This window comes from Coturnix japonica, chromosome 2 (genome assembly GCF_054131305.1).
Source record: "Coturnix japonica strain WE chromosome 2, WE-NBRP24, whole genome shotgun sequence".
NCBI classification, from domain to species: domain Eukaryota; kingdom Metazoa; phylum Chordata; class Aves; order Galliformes; family Phasianidae; genus Coturnix; species Coturnix japonica.
Genome location: NC_140664.1, coordinates 78,603,794 through 78,625,944, shown reverse-complemented (window position 1 = coordinate 78,625,944; position 22,151 = coordinate 78,603,794). Strand labels below are relative to the sequence as shown.

Here is a 22,151-nt window from a genome sequence, read left to right as displayed (position 1 = left end):
TAAGTGTGAAATTCAGAAAAATCAGCTAAATCTCAACATACACTGGAGCTGAAAGAAGCCATAAATTAATGCTTTAAATACTAACCATTCCAAAAACTGTGAAACAGTATTGTTTCAAGTTGGGCACTGGATATTAATGCATGTACTCATTTACGTACATAAAATTCTACAGTGCGAGCACAGCGGCATAAGAAATGATGTGGGGAAAAAAAAACCTCACAGAAAGGCAGAACATTCTCTACATTCAGGGTAGAACCTATAGAGAGCACATTAAATAGAGGTAGGGTGTCAAAAGAGAAACATCAAAGAAGGTAGCGAATTATTAGTAATTCTATGGTTGTATGTCAGTGAAAATAGAATAAGATCACATATGTAAAGATCACTGGAAAAAAATACAAATGCAGAGGAGCAAATAACATTTTCCTGTACTTAAAATATAGCCATTCCTTTCAATGCACAGGTTGAAACTACGCTCCTCTGGAAATCTGCTCTTGGGTAGGGCAGCAAAACGTAAAACTCTTTCCAGGGTAGGAATAATGCAACACTGTTCCCATAGCAATCTGCAGCTGTCTCTGGTCATCTTTGCCCTTTGCAATTTAGACTCCTTCAGATTCTATGAAACAAGATATGCACATGCTATTGAGTTATTAATTTATCTTAATTATTTGTTCTACCATGCCAGGGCTGGTAACGATCATTCCTTTGCATTCCTCTGCGTATTTTTGCCATTCCAGCTCTTCCCACTGAAGCATGTTGGCAATCTCTTCTTCAGGCACCAAAGCTTTATTGCATCGTAACAAGTAGAGAAGAATCTGATGCATTGACAGTACTTCCTTCCCTCCATCTTAAAAACATAATAAATAAAATGCATTTCAGATATTCACTCCTAAAGCACAAGGAAAATACACAGCACATAAAATATTCAAAATAAAATGCAAAATGTTTAAACAACTTGACAAATGAGGAAGCAAATGTTTTACTGATGAATAGTGCACATGCATAAAACACACTTCTTTGGTAAACTGGAAGCAATAATGGTAACAGTAGCAAGAAAAACAGTTTCATTTGTACTGTAATGCTGAAGTTTCTAACTTGCCTGAAAAATTTCTAAATGAGTAGGCAGAACAAATCAGTTATGCAGTCCGGTTATGTCTTCCTTTTCACATTTCTACCATTCCTTTTACAACAAAAGTTAAAAAGCCTTTAGGCATCCAAGCAGCTTTTTTAAGGACCACTCAAAATTTTACAGTATGCTTCTGGATGAATGTAGTAAGTTATCCTTGCATTTTGAATTCATCTGTGGTGCTTACATGCTGCACCTGCAGTAATGAAGACTAAAGAGCCTCATGCTATCTTCTGTCACTAAATGAATTGAGCACATGTGAAAACTGCTAAATACTTCTGAGACCTCTGGAAATATGCACAGCAAAGGCTGCTTGCAGGGAACTGTGGCAGTGTATCAAACATCTGATCAGTTTCAGGGAGCCAGTTACAGCTGTCAACATACAAACTGCAAAAGATGAGTGATACTCACGACGAAACACCACTCAGAAAACACCGACTATTCAAATTCAGTATGTCTGCTCATCTGAGCAGAAGTACAGTAGTAACATGTCTGTCTAATTCTGAAGGAAGAGGTCAGAGAGATCTGTGCCAACAATGGAGAGTTTATCTACAGTTATAGAGGCATCTTAAAGTTTCATTCCTGACAGAAGTAAAAATGCTGATTTCCCTTCCAAGAGAGCCTTGGAGTGCACACACTGTCACAACACACACAATAACAGAGAAAAAGTAAAGCATTTAAGTGGTATTGGAGGATAATACTACAGCATAGGGAACATGATCCCAGCACATATAAAGAGTGTTGCAGAATCTCAGTTTCACAGCAGTGCTGCCCAAGATGCCTTTCACAAGACACCTGAGGAAACAAACACTTCTGTTCCAGATAGGATTGCAGCACTACTCTGTAACAGAAAAGATAAAAGGGAGTAATGCAACTTGGTCTCCTAAAACTATTCAGCAATTTACCCCATCAGCCCAAAGGACCAACTGTACCCTGGGATACACCAGGTCCAGCACTGTCACCAGGCAAGGGGAGGGGCTGTCCCACTGTGCTCTATGGATGCATCTCCAGTGCTGAGTGCAGGTTTGGGTGTCACAATATAAGAACATGGAACTATCAGAGAGTGTCCAGAGGAGAGTTACAGAGATGGTGAAGGGTCTGGAGGACAAGGTGTGTGAGGAGCAGCTGAGGTCCCTTGGGTTTGCTCAGTGCAGAGCAGAAAAGCTCAAGGGAGGCCTCATGGCAGCTGCAGCTCCTCACAGGGAGTGCAGGGGCAGCACTGAGGTCTGTGTGACAGAGAGAGGGATGGAGGGAACAGAATGGGGTTGCATCAGGCTGGTGGGTTAGAAGGTTTTTTAGAGAGTGATAGGTATGAAACAGGCTGCCCAGGGCAATGGGCATGACACAGAGCTGATGGATTTCAAGAAACGCCAAGAATTAATCTAAAATGGGGGAAATTAACCCCAAAGCTCAATGGAAACAGAAAATACTTCTGAAGAGCTTGAGACAATTTAAAAATTATTTTTTCCTTTAAATTAAAGAGAAACTCAATTTGCAAGAATTTTGGCTTTGTCAACTAGTTTAGATTGTTCTGCAAGAAGTAGAACACATCCAATTTCTGAAACAATGCACAGCCTTACGTAATGAAGACTGTACAGGAGGGACACAAGTTGTTACAAGAAGCTGTGCTAAAGAGCAGTTCATAGACTGAACCTCTCAAGTCAAAACATGCCATAGCTGGAAACTTGCAAAGTTTTACAGCATTTCATTCTTTAATACATTTTCATCATAAAAATCTATGATGAAATACGAAATACAATACAGTAACTATTCTGCATGCCATGCATCTCTGGCATTCAGCAAACCCAACATGATTCGCTCATACCCCCAAGATTTGTCTCTAAGTATCTCACATGGAAAACGTGGGCAATGAGACACTGGGACAGATTGCTCAGAGATGCTGTGGATGTGTTTGAGGGCAGATTGGATAGGTTCCTGGGCAGCAGCAGGGGGTTTGGAACTAGATGATCTTTAAGGTCCATTCCAACCTAAGCTACTCAATGATTCTATGAAAATCTGACATCCTAAACCTTGAATTTTCAGACTATGGTAGAAAAATAAGAAAGAAAAGTTGGAAGAATGAGAAATCAATTGATTTCTATCTTCAAGGAAGCAGCTGATGGATATGTTGCAACAGCGTATCTTTAGACACAAATAAAAAAAATAATAGACACAAATAATGTTTTGCAACAATATATGAAGGACACGGGTTCCCACTCTCCAGAAATGGAGAATAAAAAATGTATATGTAATTAGAAATACATCTTCATAAAGATGCTAGAAGCAAATTATATTTGCAGAAATAACAAGAAGCAGCCATTTTTATAGTTAAAGAATTGGGAACCTTAGAAAAGAAGCACAAAGGAATACATGTTAGACAGACTAATCTCTCCCTGCCAATAAATCCAACAACACAGGAAGAGCTGACTTCTGAACTAAAGCAAAACAAGCCAGAATATAAAAACTCCAAAGTAACTGGAAAACACCCTCAAGCTACACAGTCCAGGCAGGTCAAACTTGTTCTCATTTTGCGATGAGGTCAAGTTAATCAGCCACATGTGGCTTGATGGCTTATTTTGTAAATTGCTTCAGTAGAACCTAATCAATGCTTGCTAGCAAGCCTCACAGCTCTGCTTCTGACTGAATAGTTTTGTGTATTCAGGAAGGAACAACAATTAGAAATACAGTCATCTAGCCTTCAGTACTCTCCACAGTAGCAAGCCAAACCTCATTTAGCTACAGCTATAATTAATATAACAACTAAGTTCCAAAGCCCAAAGCAGAGAACACCTTCAGGCCACAGCCCTCTTGATGAAGACTGTTTCACATCTAATCTGTGCTTTCAGTTCAGCAGCTGAGCACATCTTCCTTTCCATGCAACCCTTTCAGAACAATCACCAGGCAGGATCTCAGCAGGACACATTTTCAATGGAGATATGACATTTATATCAACTGAAAGTCTGTCCTACTATCTTAGGATGTGTTAAATGCTTTTATAAGCTGTTCACTCAAACTGAGCATAGCTCTCTGCACTCAAGCTTGTCCTTGGCTGGCAGGCTACGGTTGAATTGTACTGCAATGGTGTTTTCCTTTCTTTCAGTGTTTCTTGGAAGGGCTAAACTTACATTAAAGATAAAAGAAGAAAGGAACAGAGCAGCCTGTGCTCAGGGGTGACAATCTTGCTGATTTTCAAAACTGCACATCAATAATTTCAATGTAATAACATGGCATGTATCCTGAATAGCAGAGAGAATATGAAATTCAGTTTCATGTGAGAGAGCAGACAACACTGCTCAAATCCCACAGCTCCATCACAGGAAGAGTAAAGAATGACCCAACACTGCCTGCAGTTACCGCACAACAGACAAAAGCTGAGCGTGATACCTGGCCTGTCCATCACAATTCTGGTGCTGAGTAAACTACACAAGCCATCAATAAGCATGAAATACTAGAGATGAAAACATCAGTTCTTCACAACTGAACTATTTGACATGCAACGAATTTAAGCTCTTATTACATTACCTGGAAGAAATCTCACAAATCGCGGCATGAAGTGAAATCTGGGGCAGGAAACAGAATCATTTTCAAGTGAAGGACCTTAAATATAAAGGGAAAAAAAACCATAGAGAATTTATGAACAGTAACAGATTTGCAAAAGAAGAAAAAAGAAGGAAATCCTGTCCCAGATGAAGTCAGTGACCAGTGATTACACGTAACACAAATTTCAGACAGAAAAGTAGCAAAAGGCATGGAGGAACAGAAAAGCAGCTTCTAATAAATGCTTCAATGTGGATAATTTCAAAAGAAACTACAGTAGCTTAAAAACTAAAGAATCTAGAAAGCACAGTATTCTATTTAATACTGCAAAGAAAAGTATGTCTTATAAAGTTTATCCACTTCAGTTTTAAAGGCAAAGCACCAGTATTTGGTCCCTCCCAGTTAGTGGTTTGGTCTTTTTTTTTTTTTTTTCCTCCTGTTACTGTAATAAAAGTAATAAGGAAATTTCAAAAGAAGTTATTTTGTGTTTTTTTTTCCTTTCCTGTTTCATCACCCAAAGCCTTGTACAAAAATAAAAACAGCCATTAAAAAAACCACAGTAATCAGAACCAGAGGTAAAAAATAACATTAAAATGTGAAGACATTTAGCCAAAAAAGACTACACAAAATGTATGATACTTGTGTGCTCCTCTGTTTAACTACAAGTGTACAGCACCTTTCTATAAAGAGAAGACAGGAAAACACCTACAGATTCGGAATCAAAATTCCTTTGAATTTTTCTTTCTTTTCTTTTAGACCAAGGGAAGAATCATTCCTGAAATTCTCCTCTGTTATAGCCTTCACGGGAAGGCACATTTTCATCTCAACAAGTTAACACTCAGCTATAACTTACCCTTCTAAAGCTGTCTGTATGACATTGCTTTGTGAGCTGATTGTTGAGAAATGCTGCATGAATATTTGTTTTTTAGCTTGTAAAAACAGAGGATGTTCTACCTGACACCTTGTATCCTGCACATGCTACTGCCTAATAACAAACAAAATGTTACCACTCCATTAAAACAGTTTTTTGATTAAGGAAGAAATTTAGTTTATCTGCAAGAAAACAATGCAAGATTTTTGCATTTTAATTGCTATAATCCCCACTAACAACACTCAATAAACTTAACCCTCTTGAAGAACAAAGTGCAACTTTGTTCCTCTCACTTAATACAGCACTTCACTATTATTTGAGGCCATTTCCCAGGTTTGTTTGTTTGTTTTGGTTTTTTTTTTTGATGTTTAAATGATAAAAACAGCAAAACATGGGTCTATTTTCTGAAGTTGTTTTTCTTTTTTTTTTTTTTTCCCCTCTGGAAATAAAAGTTACCTTTAAGATTCCAGTCATAGAGCTCCAGAATATCTTTGAATAGGTAAGAAGAGAACAGCTCAAGACCTTTCACACAAAAATTCTGTGGAATGAAAACAAACAGGTTTATCATAACAGAATACTGTAATACAGATAATGCTACTACCGCTATCTTCATATTTGTAAACTGCTAGAAATAGGGCTTTGGAAACAGCATTGATGCATATTTAAACATTTACTGCAGCACAGTGGTCTAATCAGAGAAGTACTATCAAAAAAGCACCATAATGAGGATTCTTTATGTAATGCCTACATCCACCCTATAGGCAGAAATCATGAATGTGGTAATTCACCATGCACCTCAACACTTTCTCTCGAGTAAGCTCAGCAGACAATAACATTTCTGAGAAAGATCTTTTTAATATTCCATTTTTCCTACATGTTTATAATAATAACAAAAGTTATCACCTATAGCATTACGATCACTTCTTCCATTGCACCAAGTCATTACCATGTAAATAGAGGATTACGACCCCAAGAGCCAGCAAGAGGCAGAGTTGGGGGGGGGGGAGGAAAGAACAAAAATAAAAACAACTCTTGATCATCAGGCAGGGAAGCAGTTTCTCCTTAGCAAGGAACTTTTAATCAGAAGTGCAGGAACTTCTGCTTTACAAAGTCTTCCTGAACAAACAAGATCAGATCAGGACAGGACAATGTAAGTAATATGAGAAAAAAGAAAACATATCAGATTCAGCAACAAGAAGTAACAAGTGCCTCAGGGTACTTTATATCCTGATCTGGAAGTCTAGGATGGAATGCAGAATACACCACCAGTGGAGACAGTTAGAGAGCTCCTCCTCCATCTGGACTGTCCCAGGTCCATGGGACCAGACAGACACCCTCAGGTGCTGAGAGAGCTGGCGGGGGTGACTGCTGAGTGTCATCGTTTTGCAATTTTTGCTATTGGTATTCCACATCATAACATCATGTGGAGCACAGAGAAGAACAACTACACGTCCCAGAGGGCCTCATGGTCAGAAAGGGAAATACATCCTAGAAGTGATGTTTGCTCTCTCTCTCACTGCCTGGCAGTGGGTGTGGGTGTGCTTCTTTATGGTGAGGGTGATGGAGCACTGGAACAGGCTGCCTAGGAGGGTTGTGGAGTCTCCTTTTCTGGAGATATTTAAGACATGCCTGTACACCTATCTGTGCAACCTGGTGTAGGGAACCTTCTTTGGCAGGGGGGTTAGACTCAACAATCTCTGGAGATTCCCTCCCAACCCCTATGATTCTGTGATCTGGTAGGTCCTTTCCAACCCTGTGATTCTATGACTAGAAATAACTTGCACTGGTTGCATTCATCTTCCTGAGGAATTTCAGAGATCTTGCATATATTATAGATGGTGCTGAACAACAAAATAGAAGATAACTAGAAAGAAAGATGTAACTATCAAACTAAAACACTGATCCTATCCTTGGAGTTAATATGCACGGGTATTTTCTGTACCTACATCTGCTGTTCGAATGCAATTTAATTCACAAACTGGCTTTACCAGAGATTAATTTGCAATTAAAAAAAACAGATTATGAACTGAATGTGCTTTGTTTGCATTCAATGGAAATTTGTTTTGGCAACAGTTTATAGTAAGCACTGACAAGTGATCCTTAGAGCTTCATGCTCAAGATTAAGTTTCAGATTGGCATTGACTCGTGTGGGTCTGGAAAACCAACACCTCCACATACGTTATTTTAGTCATTTGTAAAGGAAAGATAATGCCTAAGTTGGTTCATAGACGAAGTATGTGGCATAACTTACGTAACTTAAAATGAATAAAAGCACTTCTTACTATTTGATTTTAGTATATGATAGCCTACTTGGATGGATTTATGCTAGTACTTCTGAGAGAAAATTCCTTTTAAGACATGCATTCAGAACATAGCCTGTCTCTTACCATCTTCTCTACAAGAAGGGATTTTGAAGAGTTTAATCCATTAACAATATCTACAACTCTTAACCCACTCTGACTTTTTGACTAATTATCCTTCTTACCTCTGGCATCATCTCTTCAATGAAATGAATTGTATAGTCAATGTTAAATCTGATTACTTTACATAGAGGAATCTGAAAGGAAAAGAGATTCAGCATAAAAAGCTATACAGTGTCAAATACACAGTTAATACAGTTTTGTATGCGGAGGTATTACTGTCTGCTGAAAAGGGAATTTACTAAAACAGCTGCTTAGTGGGATCACACAAAGACAGGAAAGCAAGCATTTGCAAGAGAAATACTAATTCTAACCTCCATATCTGATAACACAGGGCTGAAGGGATAGTAAAGTAAAATTAAATATTGCCATCTACTGGAGATAAAGGTCTGTTTAGAAGAAAAAGCAAAGTACAGTCAAAAATTCCAACACCTGCTCTCACTTGTATATTAGGAGGTGAACTTATTTTTGGTGATACAACATGTCAGATAGATACACTGACCTGAAGGTACACTGTTTTTAGTACATTGCCAATTCTGTTAGCCCTACAATTCTAAAAAAAAACTGCTTTAAGTGATGAAAATCCAGGAACTTTTAGGATAAATGCAAAATATGTGCATAATTTCATTCAATAAATAAATATTTCTACAAGTGTACTCACCTAACTAGTAAGACAAACATGTAGTTTACTTCTTTGCCTATGCTGGCAAAGCTTACAGACTGCTAAAGGTTGTTTTGTGGCTGTTGATTTGTGCATTTCCTTGGATTTATATTTTTAAGCCAAAAACTACATTTCTGAACAACTATGAAGATATATAATCCTACCATCCATCACCCTTACGAATGTATTTCACCCGTGACCTCAATTATGGGTGAAAGTGATGAAGATCAATGTTTTGCATTGACATACATACAAAGACTCAAACGGTGCTACAGTTGCACTGAAATCAAAGGACCTGGAGACAAAGCATTCTGCTTGCATCTTCTTGCAGCGCATTGTCCAACACTTAACTGTTCTGTCTACGTACACCTGCTGATGGCAGAAGAATTTACACCAAACATCCAAACATAGAAAATTGTATTTGATTTGATACAAAGCTTTCAACTACTAAATTACTAAATGCTGCAAAAAGAGTAAAAGAAAAAAACTTTTCAAGTATGATGTTTCATCTAGAACATGAGAGGGAAACCTGTCCCATCCAAATCAGTGATGCTCTTAAAAAAGTATACAAGGACTGTTTTCTTCCTAATGCACAAGTTCAACCAGCATAGGATGTTCTCACTCAGAGACTCAATAGCCTAAGTTTTTTTCTTGCTACGAAGTAGAAAACAAATACTTCAGAGAAATGACTACAGACAAGATCTCCATTAACTACAGTTTTGTGTAGGAAAAAAAAACAACCATAAAAGAACATTTGTCTGGCAATATAAAATTACTATGGCAGCTATATTGAAGGTTATGTGGATCAAAGTTTTCTCAGTATAGCCAGGTAATCTCCCTCCAAAAGGTTTTAATCTTGTTTGAAACAGGGACAAGCTACTGTGTCATGCTGTATTCCAGCTTGTAGAAAGTTAATCATTTGCTGCTGATCATTTCCCACAGTGGGAATGAGAAATTACTATCTGATTCTGGCCTCAACCCGTGTACTTCACAGTAAGAATCAGTTTAATGTCTGCATTGCCATGTCATACAAAAAGAGTTTTCCTTGTTTTATTTTTTTTGGTTGTTTTTTTGGTAATGCTCTGCCTTCTAGTCACATTGCAGACATTGTACGATAAAGATGAAGCGACCTCTTAATCCTTTTAATTGGAGAAAACAACATAACTGTTCCTTTTTGCTCATTTAGCCTTGGGCTAAATCTGAAATTTTGAACCCCAAGGCCGAGTTAATGCTGCAGGGCAGGAGTGCTTCTCAGTGCTACCCCACTAGCTGAGTATCACTGATTTGCAGGGTTTTTGTCAACAGCAGACCCTTACTATTCATACTTACATTTGTTAGTGGGGCATGCGAAAACATAGAGAATCCTTCAAAGATATATTCATGGTCATCATACTCAATAACAGTAGGTCTATCTGTCTAGAAAGGTAAGCAAAAACAGCAAGGAGTGAACAAGAAGCAGTACTACTTTCACTCTGAAAACAAAAATAGAGTTCTGGTTAGAATTATTTTTAAAGTACTTACTAAGAAGTTTGTGGGAGGTGACACTGTAATTCGATAGTGGTACAGTCTTCCAGCATTGTTGGTCATGGGGCGACATGGTTTAATAGGCTTAAAGAAAGAGATAAGTAGAATTATGTGCAAAGTCAAGGCAAATTTAGATTAAAAGAGAGAATAAAGCATTTCTAATTGCCATGAAGTATACACTAGGAAAAATTAAATAAAGCAGGTTGTCATAATTAAGGATTCCAGGGAAAGAAACTGGCTATATAGATATATATTGTCACTGCTAGAAATAGTTCTAAGGCTGTTCAAACCAAAGAAGTGAAAACACTGCTGCAATTTTTTCATTTGCCATTTGATTCTTCATGTTTCTACAAATAGTAGTTAGCCATTTATATACCAGTCTGATTTCCTCTTTTATATTAAGTTGTTTCAAGAAGCTGATTTTAAAACTTTACAGAAAAAAAACTTAGGTCATGAATGAGAAGACCTGAGCAGATTATCAAGAGACAAGTATTCACTCATCTGCTGGGGGTAAACCTGGGCCCTGAAAAGGGTCTATCCCTGACACATGTAATTTTGCTCTGTCAGGTCATAAAACCTGCCTGTGAGAATGGTTCACTAGGAGGCAGCCCTTCCCTTCAGTGAGGGAATTTGCTTTCTCCAGCACCAGATGCTGGAGACTTGGGATCCAGCTTCTTCTGAAGCAGTCCAGTTAAGATCTAAAGATCTAAAAAACCCTCAGCAGTCTGGCAAAAAACAATTTCTCAGGTCTAATGGGCTCCTATCAATCTGAGAAGATATGACTATCAGCAGGGAAAACACCTACGACAAGTGGGGTGCTACACAAGACAGTACTATAAAGTTGGCCTGCTACACCACTGCGCAATTCTGTGCCATTTGTAGAACCCACCCACAAAAGAGTGGATGCTCTGCTCAGCAGCAGGTTATGCACCACACCACTGTGACAAGACAGTTACAAACCACATAGTTTAAAAGCTAGCGAGGAGTACCTGAAGGATAGGACAAAAATTAATATATACTAGATTTTCTGAAGCCTCACATTCCTAGTTGGTCTCACTCCTTCACGCAGCAAGTTTTATTTATTAGTTTTCTCCTGCTAAAGTTTTCTTCCTCCTTGCCTGCAAGAAAAATTCTAGAGACAATGTGGGGAGGAATTGATCCTCGAGTGATTTATGGAGAGCTTCAGACCAAAGCCATTTTTCTGAAATGGAATAATTTATCCCTTGCAACAGAAACATTCACAAACCCTCAACTGCAAAGAAATAAAAGAATGTTTCACTAAACGTTTCAGAAGGCATACTGAAAAACTAAATTCTTAAAGGAAATTTACAAAGATAAGGTGTAAAACTACACGCTACGTTACTTAAATGTTTACAACCAAGTTGTTTTCTTTCAATAAAAACCTTGAGGCGGTCTATTTCTAGATACACTAACCACAAAGCAAAAGAATATCTCTATGGAAAGCTATCAAACAGTATTTTGACAACATTTTCCAAATGAAGGGCACTACCACTCCAAATGTTTTAGGAAGCTGATGGGCTCATTTTTTTTCTAATTGAGTACTAATTAAAAACTTAAACTGTTTGACATTTTGTAGCCAAATGTAGTCATCGCCAAAGCAACACCATCTCCTGAAAAGCCTGCTGCTTCCCCAGAAACAGATCTATGAATTCATTTGTTTTTAAAAGTAAAAGAGGGTTCTTATAACACACTCATCCACTTGACAACAGGAGATCTTTCCTACACACTCCTTTTATTACCATAACTGTGCTACAGAAGCTTTAAAAACATACAACCAAGCACATACGCACAAAAGTTTTCCATAGTTCTCAGGTAGATTTAATTACCAGTATTCCATTTTAAATGTGAGGCTACACAAAGTGATTTAGTGTTGCAAAGAAGCTGTTACTAAGCCTGTAAGCCATGGGGAAAAAAAACAAAAACAAACAACAAACAAGCAAAACGTATGAGCCCAAGTACAAGTTTGCTACAGTAAGTCTGTATTCAAAACTGCAATCCTTAGGACTACTTACCTCTTCTCCAGGATAAATGCCATGTCTTATCCCTGTTCGTCGGGCTTTAGCGCTGCACTTGCATAGCGGTCCATCATTCATCTGTCAAAAACAAAATAGGATTCTGTTTTTATTGAAAAACTTTGGGTGATTGTGTCTGGAAAAGTATGTTGGTTTTAATGCCAAGAGTGCTGATGCTTCTAAAAGCCTGTCATGCTTAGATTAAGTGGATGCTCTTAAGCCAGTAAAAATGGAAACAGTATAGACTAGCATAAGAAAAACACACAATAGCATTATAACTCCACGACTGTTTCAGAAGCACAAAGTGGGAAAACAGTGTCAGCAGAACTGTACCATTCTGCTGTCATATGCATTTTCCCGTATCATACACACTGAAACAGCACGTCTGCCTAAAGCCAAAACCAGGCCTTAAATGTGCACACATAAATACATGTTGAATCTCTTTGTTCATCAAACAGGCCCACTCAGTTCACTCACTGAAAGCCTGGCACTGATTAACCCACCTACAACGCAGCAAGGCTGTCAAACAAGGTACATAAAGTAGACCATTTGAAAAATTTACTTAGTACTTTAAAGGAATGGGGAAAACTCAAATGCATCCTGTCAACAGATCAGTAAAGAAGAGGCAATGAGAAAAAACACCCAGTTCAGAATACCATGTGGGTGCATGAAGTACCTATAATTAAAGAGAGCCACAGCACAAAGTACAAAGCTAGCATCTGTCTTTTCATCTTTCAGACACTCAATGTGAACTATCAATTGCTGCAGTGCACTAAAGATTATTGCTCCTAACATCACATCCGTTGCTGAAATCCAACAAAACACAGAATCAAACCAAAGAAATGAGCTAAAATCTGTATCTCAGGCTTTAACAGAAGGTTTGAAAGCTTGAATCCAAGAAGTGAAAAACACTTTTTAGACTTAATATAGGAATGCAACACAAGAGCCAGCAGAACTTTTCATACCAGTATAAGAAGGCAGAAAATGCAAACCCTGGCAGGACTAAATGTCATTAGACAACAGACACAACATGAAGACACTCCAGGAAGTAAGAACCACCAAACTGCTGCTACTGTAGTCTTTAGACTATTGGGAAAAAGACACAATTTCTTGTTGCAGTGATAATTCCCTGAAGGTTCATCTCAGTCTGGTTTCTACAGACTGGCGTGGTAGATGCGTGCAAAGGAACATCATAAGCAGGGCACACTTTTATTCCTCTGGGAACTTACTCAGTGTTATTAAAGTGACATGATGCGTTTTGCTCACTTTTTATGTCCCACACTGAGACCCCTTGAGGAAAGCAGAGGTTTAATGAAACTGATTTGACGTTTACACGTGAAAACGTACTTCCACATTGGCTTATATAGTCATAGAGAAGGCAAGTTAAATAATGCAGTCAATAAAGATTTGCTCAGTACTCCTTGAGAAACAAGGGCCTAATGAAGCTATGAAAATTACCATAACTTCTGAAAAAACTCATCCTTAGTCCTTAGAACTGTTCAGCACAAATATTGGCTCCGTTGCATTAAATACACAGAAAGAGACTGATGGACATGTGAGGTACCCATAAAGCACAGGGCTTGAGAAGCAAGTCAGGTACACAGGAGCAAATGTCAAGAAAGTTTCGGAAAGATTTTCAGCAGGAAACTCATAAACCTCACATTCCTAGAAGTATTCATGCAAGTTATCCTACTTCGTACTATGGGCTAGAACATTACTTTGAAACATGCCCAAGAGCAACACACATTTTTTTCCACTTAAATGCCTAAACAGTTCGCTAATTTTGTTTTCCATATAAATAAAAGCAGCTAGCTCAGTCCAATTATTATTCTTATTATTTTTTTACACTAGAAGTATAAATATGAGTTGGTAATAGAATATTCAACAGACCTCTGAATTACCACAGCAGCAATAAGCTTTGCAGTATCTCTCAGCATTATGATTTGCTGCATTCTGGACTCACGAATCATACAAAGTGCCAGAAAAACAAATTTACTGGGTTGCCATTTGACAAGGAGTTAGAATAGACCATAAAATATTTAACAAAGAAAGATGAAGATGGCGTATTTGCTAACAAAAACTAGTCTTCTGTGCAATGTATACGTTCAAAACAACATTTTGGGAGCTCAGCAATTACATTTAATGAGAACTATAATCTCCACGCAATTACAAAAGAACCATTAGACAAGAAATTAGGAGCATTAACAGCATATTTAAAACATTATTTATCATTATGAGCTGAGAGCTTTTAGGTGAATAATTTGTAAAGGAGATAAACACGCTGCCTTCTCTTGATCCCAGAACTCATTCGTGCACCTTTACCTCAGGGATAATAGGACAGAATTAGCAGGTTTTATTACTGCTGTCAGACATGATTTCAGACAAATACTTTACAGGAGTCATGATCTGGAACCACACACTTGGAATCAAAAGTTAAGTGTTATGAAGAAGATGAGACAAAAGGGAAAGAGAGGGGGAAGCATAGATGTCTCAGCATAGCTGAAAACAATGAAGAACTTTACAACCACAGGGGAGACACACTTTCAGAAACAAAACCTTCTCCTCTCACCATACCTGTCCCGGATCATTGTACCATAGTTCCTCATGGAGACGATCAGGGTGTGCTTTTTTACGCTTAATTTCCGCAATGACATCAAAAACTTCTGAATCCGAACTGCTAGAGCAGCTGCTGTCATCATCAGAGTCACATTCTGAGTCACTGGAGCTCTCTGATTCAAGCAAGGAAAATAAAGTTAGTTAAAAAACACTTTAACACATTCTCACAGTATCAGTGCATTCTCTCACAGGTCATAGCTCATGGTGGCACACTGAAAAAGTTTAAATAGTGCATGACATTCACTCTAATGAAAATGACAGCAACTGCATTCTTAATTAAAAGTGACAGCACATGCTATGGATACTAAAAGACCTACATCAGTGTCATCTGTTTGCTGTCCAGGGGCACTACTCATCAGTTGTTGGTGAGGAATTTCAGTTAAATTACTTGAAATGCTTAATGAAACAAGACTATAGAGATACAACCAATACAAATATAACCCTAAAGCTAAAGAAAAAAAAAAAGGCAACCTGGTCTAGTCGTTGGCAACCCTACACATAGCAAGGGGGGTGAAGTTAGATGATCATTACAGTCCTTTTCAACCCAGACCATTCTATGATTCAATGAAAAGCAAGACAGAGAAAATAGAAATAAGACAAACTCACAAGAATGAGCTAAATAGAACCTCGTGATTTTTAAGGGGAAAAAAAAATGGAAAAAAAAAAAAGAAAAAAAAAGATCACTATTATTGTTCATGTTCAGTTTCATTTTACCTACAAAATGTTTCCTTGTCTGTAGCAGGACAAGGTCTACCAGTCACAAGTCTAAAAACAGCACATATGGATAGTTATTATGGGATATATGCCATTACTCATTTTTAAAATCAAGTATCTCTAATAAATCAGTTATCACATAAAAAACATAGATGAGAAGACAGCCTCAAAACAGCTGAATAAACCTGTTGCTGAAACCTGACTGAATTCAGTCTTAACTTTCACAGAAGCCCTGTTCTATGAGCTTTTCTTTTCTTTTCTTTTCTTTTTTTTTTTTTTTTCTTTTTTTTTTTTTTTTTTACATTTTCTTTGTATTTACTGAAACAATGCCTCTGATATATCAAAGGAGAGAAAAATGCTGAAGAAAAAAGCACAGGCCTCACACTTGTTAAAATATCTCCTTTGCATTGCTGTCAAAGTGATGGTATAAAGTATTGCACTTAATCCAAAAGCTTAAGAGCCTGACCTCACACATCCCTAAGCTCCTGTGGTACTTAGAAACAACCCTCTCATGGATGTTTTGTCACACATTTTCACTGATCTTTCTGGCTCCAATTTAAATAAATAAGGGTTTCCTGCTCCCCCGCAATGGTCTTCCTCCCCACTAGTTGGCCTCATGACACAAATCAACAGCCTGCACCTGCACCACTAAGACTTCCTTCTTGAAAAGCAACCAGCCTTCTCAGACCCGTTTATCCTTCAGGACTGAAGCCCAAAGGATTCTCCCTACCAGTGTCCTTAACAGTTCGAAGTTCACACAGTGGACATACTAGGTCACAGTTTTGGTGTGCCCCACCTCCTGAACTCACCAAGAACAGAGAACCCTTTAATCCTTTAACCTTTATCTTATAATTTTAAACTACCAGCATATAACTGACTGTATCATTATACACACCCATATTTCAACTCAAGAATTTTAGGTACTTGATTGTGAGAGTTACTAAGCTCAGATTTGAGTGTCTAAGCAGCTCAACAACCAAACACAAAGTATCACTTAGAATGCAAGCCCAACAGAATATCTAAGACAATGTGATATCTAGGAATATATCTAAGAATTTCTTAACTTATTTTCACAGTCATAGAATGGTCTGGGCTGAAAATGACAACAATGATCATCTAATTTCAACCACCCTGCTACATGCAGGGTCGCCAGCCACCAGACCAGGCTGCCCAGAGCCACATCCAGCCTGGCCTTGAATGCCTCCAGGGATGGGGCATCCACAACCTCCTTGGGCAACCTGTTCCATTGTGTCACCACCCTCTGTGTGAAAAACTTCCTCTTAATATCTAACCTAAACCTGCCGTCTCAGTTTAAAACCATTCCCCCTTCTCCTAACACTACCCCTCATAAGCAGCCATTAAGAAAAAGCATACTATGTAATGCTGAAGTGCTGGAAATACAGTAACAACTTAACAGTTCCCAGTAAACAAAATCAGAAAAACAGCTTTCAATGACTTCAAATTGTTATCAAAAAGTACGCCCTGCTATTTCAACCAGTGTTTCCCCCAGTAACTGATATAGCTAGCAAATTTGTTTCACTGCAAAAAAGCCATATGGGAACCATGACAATTCAGAGAAACTCTTTTGAAAATTAACGCTTCTGCATAGGATGATAATAAACAGAGTAACACAACAAAAATACAGTGCAGAAGGAAAATAAATACAGTGCCATAACAAGCAGCCATATGAGTTTATCATCCCTGCTCTTGCTTCCTTTTTATAAAGGCAGAGAGCAAGAGCTCCTTACAGCATCTTGAGCTCTGCACTCGGGCTTATCTGATCATCATGCACAGGGCACTTCCATGCCATGGAAGAGACTTCAGAATTGAGCAGTGCTGGATACTCTCCCTTCCCTTAACCTTTCTAGATAAAACATCTAGCTCTATTTCAGTCAACAATAAAACTCCATGGAATTACAATAGAAAGGATGGATTTAAAAACAGATAACAGCCCACTGATATTACTGAATACATACAACTTCCAAAATACAGGAGATCTATAGGTTGCTCCATTTCAAAGTTTTGCCATCATCTCTACCAGTACCTGAAAGGTGCTTACAGTGAGAGTGGGGCAAGTCTCTTCTCACTGGTAACAAGCGACAAAACAAGGGGAAATGGCCTCAAGTTGCACCACGACAAGTTTAGGCTGGATATTAGGAAGCACTTCTTTACAGAAAGGGTAGTTAACTACTGGAATAGGCTCCCCAGGGAGGTGGTTGAATCACCATCCCTGGATGTGTTTAAGAGCCATTTGGATGTGGTGCTCACGGATATGATTTAGCAGAGGGTTTTTAGAGTTAGGGTACTATGGTTAGGCTGCGGTTGGACTTGATGATCTTCAAGGTCTTTTCCAACCTCGGTAATTCTATGATTCTATGATTCTGCCTACCAAGATCTTCATCCAGCTTGGTCTTCGGTGGCTCCCATGGTGGCCTGGCTGCTTTGGCCTTTGCCTGTCGTTTTCCTAGCTCCTCCTCAAACTTTTCGTACAGATCTCGGAGCTTGCTTGTGCCTACCACAGTAGAGTCCCCCTGTTAATTAAAAAACAGTGAAAAAAAAAGCCACAAAGGCAGTGCTGGCACACAAGAACAATGTGTATCGGTGTTGCACAATGAAAAGCATGGGCAAAAGGACAAATCTCAGTGCTGTAGTTTAAGCGAAATACAGAAATATTTGATAAGGCTTTAGTGAGTAACTACATTGCCACATTAGATGAATGAGCAGAGAATTTCATTTGTTGGAGAATGGTCATCAAACCACTGGTCAAGCCAAGGAGAACTATGGCTAAGCATATTTAATAAAGCTGAATACTAGTATCTAACAGCTCAGATTTAAAAGAATCAAAAAATATTTTGCAGTTCACAAGAATCACATCATGCCCTAGAAACACATAACTTAGCCCATTTTATTGCCTGCTTTGAATGAGTGTTTTCACCATCCACGTAATTCTCAAACAAAAGAAGTGACTTTGTCAGTATTTAAGGGAAGACAGGGCAATTCAGTTAGTTTTGCTCAATTACAGGCATAAGAGAAAATACCTTCTGTTGGGGAAACAATGCCCATCTTCCATGTACCAAATAATCCAAATAAAAACACATTAAAGAAACTGATGAAAATAAAGAATAGAATCATAAGGTCTTTTCTGCTGTTAAAGATTGAGATCATCAGGATTCAACACCGAATGACACAAAACACAGTCCTGCTGAAGCATTCACATGAACTGAGTAATCAAATAATCAAAAATGGGCAGCATGCAGTAATTTCAGAGTTCTCATGGACATACCACTTGATCCATAGGGTCATTTGAATAATAGCTCTCAGAATGCGTACAGCGAACCCAGACTGGTTTAAGTAATTCATCATCTTCATCTTCATTTTTCTCAGATGCGTTCTCCTCCGACTCTTTGTCTTTGATACTAGTGTAATTTTTTTCTTTGTTGGCACTCTGGCTCTCAGACCACCTTTCTCTTTCTTCCTCCCATCGGGGTCTCTTCCTTTCCCTGCTTGGAGAGCGGCTTAACAGGAAAAAACAAACAAAACCAATTAGTTTTCTATTATAAAGACAACTAGATAGCTTCCAATAAGCATATAATTCTACTATAAGAATTAAATCAAAGACTAATAGCCTTTTCCAGCTTCTAACTTTTCACTGTAATAAATACTTTGAAGCTCAGACTTATTATAAAAAGAGTTAAAATTACAAGTGTTTTCACATCCTGAACCTTATTCAAGAAACAAAATGGAAAAAAATTGTTAGCACTTCCACTATACCATCAGTCTAAATATATAACCCACAGACTATTTGTATAAGAAAAAAAGTTTTTACTGGATTATATAGAAAGCAAATTGCTGGTGTAACTCTAATTCTTGCACTTTGAATGGCACCAGCGGTGATTTGCTTTTTTCTTTTATAAACTTCTCTGTCCATAAAGCCCATAACATCACAACGAATTCAACTATTCAAGATTTAAAAGGATAGAAGCATCAGTACAAGAAAGGCTCCTAAATAATGATCTAAACATGAAATGACTAAGCAAACTCAGTGCTTTACAGACTTGAAGCAGATGTAAAAGCGAGTATGGTATGCAGTGGAGTCCCCAGAGACTGATCCTGATTCTAATTCTACAAGGCTTTGATACAACCACAATATTTGCAAGTATGTGAAGATGGTTACAAATCTAAGATTCATCTCTGAGTTTCAAACCAGATACTTTTCCACATAGACATACTCTCAGAGCTTCATAAAAACAAGGGAGACCAAATGCATCCTCCTTACCTTCCTGTTCTTTTATAATCTTTTTTGTAGGACCTGTCTGGTGATGGTGATCTTCTGCTGTCACGGTGCCTGTGCCTGTCCCTCTCACGCTCCCTTGAAGAGTCCAAAAACAAATTAAATGAGAAATCCGGCACTTTCATACATTCCACACCTAAAAGGGATATAGAAGCAAACTGAAGTAATGTTATTCAGAATGACATGACAGTGAATAAAGTCATCTATCTCAATGATATGCTTAAATTCATGCAACATAGAGGTATCTTTGAGACATTCACCGCACTTACTATCACTCCTCTTGTTCTTCTGTTACAAACAGAGAAGGGTAGGATTACCACACCTTTAGACACTCATCAAGCCTGAAGGCATAGAACAAAATTCTATTCCACACATAACAGTAATTCAACTGTTCAGGCAAGCCCTTTTCTCATGACAGCTATCTCAGACGCGCACACACATACACACAAAAAGACAGACACAATGTCTGCATCACACCAAAACCATGAATCTCACCTAAAATGACTCAACTTGCACATTACATAAAGAACTGGAGTTGGAGCTTCATGATCCTTGGGGTCCCTCCCAACCATTCTGTGGTTCTATGAAGTTAGCAGGAATTACTGGGTACATTAAGTGCCAGAAATATCACACTCCAGAAGGTTTCCAGACTAACAGCTGACAATTTGTTACTCTACAATTGTATGTGTAACTGTCACACTTCCTAGTAAAAGAGTCCGCTGATATACAAGGGATTATAAATACATACCTCGGGTAGTTCTGTGGGCTAATGCAATGATGAATCGAGATCATTTAAGAATACATGTATGTTTCCACATGCATACGCATGAAGTAACACACTGTTTGCTCTAGAACACCACAGAGCAAACCCTGCAAGGTCAGCTCATGACTCTCAGTCTGATTCTATCTATAAAGCAGAGAGACAGAAACTTCAAGATACATCTCAAAATGAGCAGTCTGTAATCATCCACCCAAGTCAAGCCAAACTTCTATGGTAAACCCCAATGAGATCAGGGTACTGCTCAGCAACCCACTCTGTTTTCAAGGACAAGGGGGACAAGTCTGCCAGCCTGCAAAGGTGAAGCAAAAAGAATGTATCTGAAATATAGCAGAAGAACAGCTCTTTCCATCAGAGCTGAGCACTGGCTATGTTCCACAACGGAAGGGAAAACAAGGGGGAGCAAAGAGCATTGATTCGTAGACCACAGAACTATGACCACAGCTCTCCCACTGCAAGCAGAAAGAATCTTGTTACCTGCTACGCTCATAACTTCTATGATGAGGTGACATTCTTCCTCTGTCGTACTCCGTCCGGTGCCGACTGCTCTCCTGCCTCCTCCTGTCTGGACTGCGGCCTCGATCCCGACGATCCCCATGGTTATTGGATCGATGCCTATCACCATGGATGTGACTGTGCTCACGATGCCGGTGCTCATCATAGTGCTTGCTCCTCTCTGGAGACCGTCGATCACTTTGTGACTTTTCTCCCTGGTACTGACCTGTGTGCCGAAAATGGCTGCTGCCACTGCTGCTATTGGTAGTGCTGCTCTGAAAGGAGCCAGAGTTGTGCTGATAGTTATTGAAGTTAGGTGGTGGGAATGACTGCTGGGAATACCCTGTGGAATATACAGGCTGGTAGTTGACTTGCTGTGGTATGACTGGTGGCGGGGGAGGATGGGGTACTGCGGGAGGAGGCATCATGTATGGAAAGGTGCTCTGCCCAGTAGGAGTTGCAGGCACAGGAGCATTGCTAGGGGCTGGCACTGGTGGAGGAGCAGGAGGGAAACATGGAGGCACTGGGAAGCTCTGCCTCATCTGATGGTTTGGAAATGGTGGCCTCATAGGACACTGGTTGATGGGATTTTGTGTTGAAGGGGGAACTGGTGGGGGATATGGAACAAAGTCTGGCCTGGGAGGCATGTAACTAGTGGCTGAAGGGTTTGAATAAGTAGCTGAAGGTGTGGCTTGCTGGTCATACTGGTACTGTACAGAGGGCTGCTGGGGGTGAAGCTGCCGCAGGTTCTGAGGACGATAAGCCTGTGCTGAAGTTCTTGCTCCTGGTCCCCCCTGCCCACGGGGACATCCTCGTCCAGAATGGAAAGACATGGTTCACCTTCAATGAGGAAAATACAGAAAATCATTGTCACAAAACTTAGTAGAAGGACCTCAGTATATTTGCAAAAAACAATTCCTGAAATACTGAAATTAGTTTCTGTCATTTCCTTTAATAGGAGCAGTGGAAGATGGCAGTCTTTCAGTGGGAGCTGTGCACTTCTCAGAGCTCTAATACAGATCATTACAGCCCTTTGATTTCTTTAAGTCTTTAATCCACTATAGTAGTTTACCAGTAGTCTTTAAACC

The 22,151-nt window shown here is 38.9% G+C and overlaps 1 protein-coding gene across 4 annotated transcripts in view; it reads right to left on the bottom strand.

The window, feature by feature from the left end:
- Positions 1–22,151, bottom strand: part of DROSHA (drosha ribonuclease III) — a 64,270-nt gene that overhangs the window by 41,301 nt on the left and 818 nt on the right. For all 4 annotated transcript variants that reach the window (XR_014942798.1, XM_085537806.1, XM_085537805.1 and 1 more), the window contains exons 2-13: positions 21,046–21,903; positions 19,776–19,868; positions 18,783–19,014; positions 17,889–18,030; positions 14,744–14,898; positions 12,170–12,250; positions 10,134–10,220; positions 9,942–10,028; positions 8,017–8,088; positions 5,988–6,069; positions 4,646–4,720; positions 675–844 (exon numbers count right to left, since the gene is read on the bottom strand). Coding sequence is in view for 3 of the 4 variants with exons in the window: in XM_085537806.1 (XP_085393932.1) it covers positions 675–844; positions 4,646–4,720; positions 5,988–6,069; positions 8,017–8,088; positions 9,942–10,028; positions 10,134–10,220; positions 12,170–12,250; positions 14,744–14,898; positions 17,889–18,030; positions 18,783–19,014; positions 19,776–19,868; positions 21,046–21,896 (2,127 nt within the window). In the remaining variant the exon portion in view is untranslated. The remainder of the gene's footprint in view (positions 1–674; positions 845–4,645; positions 4,721–5,987; positions 6,070–8,016; positions 8,089–9,941; positions 10,029–10,133; positions 10,221–12,169; positions 12,251–14,743; positions 14,899–17,888; positions 18,031–18,782; positions 19,015–19,775; positions 19,869–21,045; positions 21,904–22,151) is intronic.